The sequence below is a fragment of the Pantherophis guttatus genome, chromosome 2, assembly GCF_059756535.1.
Source record: "Pantherophis guttatus breed Tessera chromosome 2, ASM5975653v1, whole genome shotgun sequence".
In the NCBI taxonomy this organism is placed as follows: Eukaryota; Metazoa; Chordata; class Lepidosauria; order Squamata; family Colubridae; genus Pantherophis; species Pantherophis guttatus.
The window spans coordinates 257,691,843-257,700,014 of NC_142064.1; the positions used below are offsets into that span (position 1 = coordinate 257,691,843).

General features: G+C 42.0%; 1 protein-coding gene across 1 annotated transcript; it reads left to right on the forward strand.

Moving 5' to 3' along the window:
- Positions 1–1,510: 1,510 nt before the first annotated feature.
- Positions 1,511–3,736, forward strand: LOC148115644 (vomeronasal type-2 receptor 26-like). Its single transcript, XM_087885095.1, has 2 exons — positions 1,511–2,117; positions 2,549–3,736. Exons 1-2 carry the CDS (start codon positions 1,991–1,993, stop codon positions 3,448–3,450), a joined length of 1,029 nt encoding a protein of 342 aa, XP_087741221.1. The 5' UTR covers positions 1,511–1,990; the 3' UTR covers positions 3,451–3,736.
- Positions 3,737–8,172: the final 4,436 nt, after the last annotated feature.

Consider the following 8,172-nt stretch of genomic DNA (forward strand, 5'->3'; position numbering starts at 1 on the left):
CCAGCCTGTTTTCGGGGCTTTTCTTGGCCCATTTTTGAGATGTTTTTCATCCCCCCAGAAAAGCCTCTAAAACAGGCCAAAAAAGCCTCAATAACAGCCTGATAAAAGCTCCAAAAGTGTGCCAAAAAGGCCTGAAAAATGCCGAATAAAATGGGCTGAAAATGGGCTGTGCAGAGACCAAAAAATGGCCAGTGGGTGGGTGAGGCTTCAACAATATTTGGTCTATAAGACCCAAAGACATTTTCATCCCCTTTTGGAAGACAAAATTGTGCGTCTTTTAGTCAGAAATATACAGTATTTGAAAAAGAGCTGTAAATTCCTGGAGAATAACTGAAAGAAGCTTCCCATGAAATGTTGAATCAATCTGTTTCAGACTGCAGTGATGATTTGAAGAGGTTGAAATATTAAAAGTACCTCCAATCCAGAATAATAGCAAAAAAAAAACAAAAAACCACTGAATAAAGGCTCAAATTGAAATGTCTTTTTTTCTATGTTTCTATAGCTTCATAGGTTCCTGAGAAACTTCCAACATCACAATATTTCCAGAGATGGGATTTCTTTTGATGAAAATGGAGTTCCTGTTGGAGACTTTGATATCATGCAGTGGCCATCAGTTTTTAACAAATCAGATGTGGGGGTGAAAATTGGGAACGTAGAAAGACAAGCCTCCTCGGAAGTCAAGATTTCTGTCACTCAAAGTGCCATCCAATGGCCAACTTTATTTAACAAAGTAGTTGAGACTGCTTGGATTTTGCTCTTCTATTTATCTCCATATATTTCTGCTCAGAAATAATTCTTACTGAGGCCAATTGAGATAAATTCCAAATAAGAGAACTTAAAACCTCAGTAGTTTATTAGATATCATTTTACTTCAGAGGTTTTATAATAATCTATCACATGCTGGAACCTGCTGCATGGTTTTGAGGGATTTGCAATCTACATTATTAAACTGGGATATGTTGCCATAATTTATAGTACATCAAATTATCTTGTTTTCAGTAAGAGAAAATCCAGAATGTCTATGGAGATTCTCAGTCATCCAGGTCATGATTGTGGCAAAGGTGCTTTTTCAAAAGGCACCTGGACTTTGTTTTCCCTTGAAGATGTTTCTCTTCTCATCCAAGAAGCTTCTTCAATTCTAACTGAACGTTGGAGGATGGAAAGATTTGGAAATGCTGAAAAGACTGTGTTGTAAACAGGATATAGATTCAGCAATTGCAGGAAGATTCCACACCCATTTGCACTATTCATGTGAAGCTGAGGGCACAGATAAATTCCAAGTGGCCTCAACAACTTTCAGAAAGACTGCTAACGACCAGATGACTGGAAAGAATATAAATCCTTCCATACTTCACCATTTAGTCAGAACTGAAGATCTTCTGGAATGAGAAGCAAAACATCTTCAAGGGAAAACAAAGATCAATTGTCTTTTGAAAAAGAACCTTTGGGAGAAAATACAGAATATGAAGGGTTTAGCCCACTGAATTGCATAAGAGAAAGATATCATTAAGAATGTGGCAAGGAAAGTGAGGGCTAAAAAAGTAATTTACATATGATGATGCAATGATCAGTTGTAGGAGAGAAAGATTGGGACTCTAGAGAAAGCTCGATATTGGAGGTTGCCTGAGAAAGCAAAGATGAAGAAAAAATATATACCCTATTTTTCGGAGTATAAGACGCACCTTAGTTTTCAGTGAGGAAAATAAGAAAAAAAAATCTGCCTCTGGCTACCAGCATCCATCAGTATTCATCTGGATAGTGTCCTGTTGGTGTGTGAGAGAGTTGAGGGCTGTTTAGAAACTGAAAAAGTATTTGCTGGTGAGCAACATGGCAGGAGCCTCGGCATGTCTAAAATTGTTCTAAAGCTGCATGCTGTGCTGATCTCTGGAACTAAAACTGGAAAAACTTCTGAGCTTCTGGAAGCCACTTGATTACAGTAAATCCTTCTAATGCATATATTACCCTGACTAATGTTTCTGTTTATGTTTAGATGGTGCCTTATTCAAGATGTACAGAAAGTTGCTCCCCAGGTTATGCCAAGCTTGTTAGAGAGGGAGCCCCAGTTTGCTGCTACGACTGTTTTCTGTGTATGGAAGGAACATTCTCTGGGCAAGAAGGTACAGTAGGCTCCACACAAAAAAAAAAAAAAAAATCAGTATACAATCAACATGCTATGTTGTTTTGGGGGGAGTGTTTGATAAATAAGTAAGAAAAATATTACATTTCTTGAAGGCATCCACAAACTTCAAATATTTGGCACTATCGCCATGTTTGGATGATGATGTGAACATTAAAAGAAATCATGAAAGGTTGCTGATTTCTACTGAGTTGTTACTTTCTTGCTTTGTTTTAGGAAAGAAGATTGAGAACTGATAATCACATTCATCTTCAGCCTTTAAAAAGAGTGTTAACTAATGTAATATTGTATGGATATCCCTGGGAGAAATATTATATTATTCCTTGAAAATGAAGTAACTGATTTCTGATGTGGTTTTCATGCTCCTACAGCTGCACAAACAGATTCATGCTAATCATTTTTTTTTCTCAGATGCAGCCCATTGTGAAAAGTGTCCAGATGACCAGTATTCCAATAAGAAGCGAGATCAGTGTGTCCCCAAAAATATAAGCTTCTTATCCTATGAAGAATTGTTGGGACTCATCCTGGCTTTCTTTGCCATCGCTTTGTCCCTAACCACCGCCTTTATTCTGGGAATCTTCATGAAATACCGAGACACTCCCATAGTCAAAGCCAATAATTGTGAACTCACCTACATCCTCCTGGTTTCACTCCTGCTTTCTTTCTTGACCTCCCTTCTATTCATCGGTCGCCCTGTGAAAATGACCTGTCTCCTTCGACAAACCATTTTCAGTATTGTTTTCTCAGTTGCTGTATCTTCTTTGCTGGCCAAGACTGTCATGGTGGTGGTGGCCTTTCTGGCCACAAAGCCAGGCAGCAGCATGAGGAAATGGCTGGGGAAGAGTCTGGCCAACTCTATTGTTTTATCCTGCTCTGGTGTTCAAGTAGGCCTCTGTATGATGTGGCTGGGAGTCTTTCCCCCATTCCCAGATTCAGACTTTCATTCCCAACCAGAACACATCCTGCTGCAGTGCAATGAAGGCTCTGTCACCATGTTCTACTCTGCTCTTGGCTACATGGGTTTTTTGGCTGCCATCTGTTTCTTGGTGGCTTTTCTGGCTCGAAATCTGCCAGGGGCTTTTAATGAAGCCAAACTGATCACCTTCAGCATGTTGGTTTTTTGTAGCGTTTGGATCTCCTTTGTTCCCACATATCTGAGCACCAAGGGGAAATACATGGTAGCTGTGCAGATCTTCTCCATCCTGGCCTCTGGCCTGGGTTTACTGGGCTGCATCTTTATCCCCAAATGCTACATTATTATCCTCAGACCTGACATGAACACCAAAGAACATCTGATGATAAAAAATCATTAAGGTTCCTTGTGTTGGTTTTTATTTTTGTATAGTTTACATGCATCATAAAATCGCATACTTTGAAGTAATTTTGTATGTGTTGTTGCTTATCTTTCTTCATTTCATGTGAATTTTGAATTATAATAATTGAGTAGTAAAGTTGCTAAAACAACTCAAACTATTTGAAATAATCATATCCTTCAATTGTCCTCATCTGATTATGACATTAATAAAATTTCTGAAAAAAGGCCAGATGAACTGTGACCAGAGATGTTCTGATATGGTTTTGGATTAAATTAAAGTCTATGGCTAATGATGTGTGTTTTTGTTACTATATAGGTTGGTGTGCTGGTATTATATTTTATTTTCTGGGGTTATTTTCTGATTTTGTTTTAAAAAATAGTTTATACAATATTAATAAATATTGTATTATATTAGTAAATACTGTATATAGTTGATTGATCTCTTCTGGCTCGATAATGTAAGATCATTCATAGTTAGATAAATTAGATAGATAGATAGATAGATAGATAGATAGATAGATAGATAGATAGATAGATAGATAGATAGATTATCTGAGAGAGAAAGAGAGAGAGAGATGGGTGGGAGAGATCAAGAAAGAGAAAAACAGAGAGACAGATAACATTCTATATATTAACAATAGATAAAATATCAACATGAACATTGGAGCAACTTCAATTTTTTTCTCCATCCCTTTGAATAAATTAATGGGACAAATTATTATATTTATTTATTTATTTATTTGTTTAGTTTATTTATTTATTTATTTTTAAATTTGTGTACCGCCCTTCTCCCTGAGGACTCAGGGTGGTGAACAGCCAAGTAAAAACATAGACTACAAACATTAAAATACAATTAAAAAGGTATATATAAATTTGGCCCCATGATCAAAAACAATAACAGACAATTAAAAACATTTTAAAAAGTGTTAGGCCAGCCCGGCTTGCTGGAAAAAGAAGGTTTTAAGGGCATGGCGGAAGGCACCAAGGTCTTGGATTCTCCTTATCTCTGGGGGCAGTTGGTTCCAGAGGGTGGGTGCCCCCACAGAGAAGGCCCTCCCCCTGGGGGTCACCAGCCTACATTGTTTGGCTGATGGCACCCCGAGGAGGCCCTCTCTGTGGGAGCGCACAGGTCGATGGGAGGCCGTTGGTAGCAGCAGGCGGTCTCGAAGATAACTAGGTCCTATGCCATGGAGCACTTTAAATGTGATAACCAATACCTTGAAGCGCACCCAGAAGACCACTGGGAGCCAGTGCAGGTCACGCAGGAGAGGTGTTGTATGGGAGCACCATGCGGCTCCCATGACTACCCGCGCGGCCGCATTCTGGACCAGTTGGAGCCTCCGGGTGCTCCTCAAGGGGAGCCCCATGTAGAGAGCGTTGCAGTAGTCCAGGCGAGAGGTGACGAGGGCATGAGTGACTATGCACAGGGAATCCCGATCAAGAAAGGGCCACAACTGGCGATTTTTGACAGTCTTCAGTCAAAAGATAAATATGTACAGCTCTGAATGATTTTGGGGGAAAAAACCATGTAGAAACCTAATGTGACAATGAAGATATGCTTAGGATTATTAAAATTGATTCTTGTTTTTTATCAATGTCCATATCCATTTCCATATCCATTTCCATTTCCATATACTGTACATAAAGTGTCTGTTTGTCTCTGTGTGTGTCCTGCTAACCTAGCAATACAAAAGCATGTAAATGCAAGTAGATAAATAGGTTCCACATCAGTGGGAAAGTAACAATCTTCCATGCATATTCAGTGCATACTCATGCCAGCCACATGACCATGGAAGCATCTTCAGATAAAGGCTGTTCATTTGTGAATCAAAGATCATGAATCAAACAGCCACTGAAAGGGCTCGCAATCTGGGAGTCCTCCTGGATAGGCAGCTGTCTTTGGAGGAACATCTGACGGCTGTTACCAGGGGGACCTTTTATCAGGTTCGCCTGATTCGCCAGTTGCGGCCCTTTCTTGATCGGGATTCCTTGTGCACAGTCACTCACGCCCTCGTCACCTCTCGCCTTGACTACTGCAACGCTCTCTACATGGGGCTCCCCTTGAAGAGCACCCGGAGGCTCCAGCTGGTCCAGAATGCAGCAGCGCGGGTAGTGATGGGAGCAACATGGCGCTCCCATGTAACACCGCTCCTGCGCGAGCTGCACTGGCTCCCGGTGGTCTTCCGGGTGCGCTTCAAGGTGTTGGTTATCACCTTTAAAGCGCTCCATGGCATAGGGCCTAGCTATCTCCGAGACCACCTGCTGCTACCGACGACCTCCCATCAACCCGTGCGCTCCCACAGAGAGGGCCTCCTCAGGGTGCCATCAGCCAAACAATGTAGGCTGGTGGCCCCCAGGGGGAGGGCCTTCTCTGTGGGGGCTCCCACCCTCTGGAATCAGTTGCCCCCGGAGATAAGAAGAATCCAGGACCTCAATGCCTTCCGTCGTTCCCTGAAAACCCATCTTTTTCAACAAGCCGGGTTGGCCTAAGAAGAAATTTTTAAAATTTTAAAATTTTTAAATTCTTTTAATTAGTCTGTGATTCTTAACTTTCGGGCCAAAATTTATATATATTTTTAAATGTTTTAATATTTGTATCCTATGTTTTTTATCTTGGCTGTACACCGCCCTGAGTCCTCAGGGAGAAGGGCGGTATATAAATTGGAAATTAAATTAAATTAAATTAAAATTAAATCATCATCATTTTATCATCATCATTTAATTTGTATACCGCCCTTCTCTAACAGGACTCAGGGTGGTGAACAGCCATGGTAAAACACAACATATAAAATTTAAAAGCAATTTAAAAGACATTAAATAATTTTGGCCATCAATTTAAAACAACCCAGTTAAAACCAATTACAAATTAAAACCGCAAGGATGGGATCAAGCCAGCCCGGCTAGATGAAATAGATGCGTTTTCAGGGCCCGACAAAAAGTCAGGAGGTCTGGTATTGTGCATATCTCTGGGGGTAGGTCGTTCCAGAGGACAGGTGCCGCCACAGAGAAGGCTCTCCTCCTGGGGATCGCCAGCTGACATTGTCTGGCCGACGGCACCCTGAGGAGGCCCTCTCTGTGAGAGCAAACTGGCCGGTGGGAGGCTATTGGTGGCAGAAGGCGGTCTCGTAGATAACCCGGCCCTAAACCATGGAGCACTTTAAAGGTGGTCACCAACACCTTGAAGCACACCCGGAAGACTGCAGGAAGCCAGTGCAGCTTGCGCAGGAGAAGTGTCACATGGGAGCACCCCGTCGCTCCCATAATCCCCCGCGCGGCCTCATTCTGGACCAACTGGAAGAGCCTTGATAGTACAGTGGTTTAGTGCACCTTGTTATTAACACAGCTACCTGCAATTTCTGCTGGTTCGAATCTCTCCAAGGCTCAAGGTTGACTCAGCCTTCCATCCTTTCTAAGGTAGGTGAAATGAGGACCCAGTTTGTGGGGGCAATAAGCTGACTTTGTATAAAATATACAAAAGAATGAAGGCTATTGCTTAACGCATTGTAAGCCGCCCTGAGTCTCCGGAGAAGGGCGGCATATAAATCAAATTAAAAATAATAATAATAAAAAAAACCCTGGAGCCTCCGGGTGCATCCCAAGAGGAGCCCCATGTAGAGAGCATTGCAGTAGTCCAGGCGGGAAGTGACAAATGCCTGAGTGACCATGCGTAGGGAGTCCCGATCTAGAAAGGGACACAACTGGTGTATCAGGCGGACCTGATAAAAAGCCCCCCTGGCTACGGCTATCATATGCTCTTCTAAAGACAGCTGTGTAGCCAGGAGGATGCCCAAGTTGCGAGCCCTTTCCGTGGGGGCCAATGATTTGCCCCCAATAACCAATGAAGGCACCAGCTGCTATATTGAGACGCCGGAAGCCACAGCCACTCGGTCTTGGAAGGGTTGAGTCAGAGCCTGTTTCTCCCCATCCAGGCCCGCACAGCCTCCAGGCACCGGGACATCACTTCAAGGGCATCGTTGGGGTGGCCTGGGGTGGAAATTTACAGCTGAGTGTCATCAGCGTACTGATGGAACTCCACCCCAAAGCCATAGATGATCTCACCCAGTGGCTTTACATAAATGTTGAACAGAAGGGGCGAGAGGACCGACCCTTGCGGCACCCCACAAACAAGTCACCTCGGGGTCGACCGCTGCCCCCCTGAGATGAGCACTGCCACTTGGGTTGGGTCATGACTAACAGGGGAAATCTTTATCTATAACTACCTAAACCTTTACTATAAATACATAAATTTGTTTTTGTGTATGTGTCCTTTCTTTGTCTTTTTATCAGCCCTTCAGTGTATTACAGATTAGGAAAGCTATATCATATAAATCAGTATTACTTTTATCTGACCTTGTCTTGGTAATCATCTCTTAATGCCATTACCTCTGCTTTCTATACTATCTCTCTTTGGATATTGAGAAAGCATTGGAAAAGCAAAGCAATTGCAATGTATTTTTATTCACATGCTGATCGGTTTCACTCATTAAACTAAATCAGGATTATACATTGTTCTAATTTTGATTTCTGTCATTGTAGTGTCAAATCCTAGCCACTTCTAGGTTATCTGCAAAGATGAGAAACATTTCCTCCCTCCAACTGTTTACCAAATCAAAGTGTCCAGAACCCAGCACTGAACAAGAATGAACTCGACAAGAATAAAATGGTATACAGAACTCCAAGGTCCCTTCCAACTCTGTTATTCTATTCTATTCTATTCTAT

Coding starts and splice junctions, on each gene's coding strand:
- LOC148115644 (XM_087885095.1), top strand. CDS start 1,991: ATGGTGCCTTATTCAAGATGTACAGAAAGTTGCTCCCCAGGTTATGCC. Junction 2,118..2,548: donor AACATTCTCTGGGCAAGAAG/GTACAGTAGGCT, acceptor TTTTTTTCTCAG/ATGCAGCCCATTGTGAAAAG.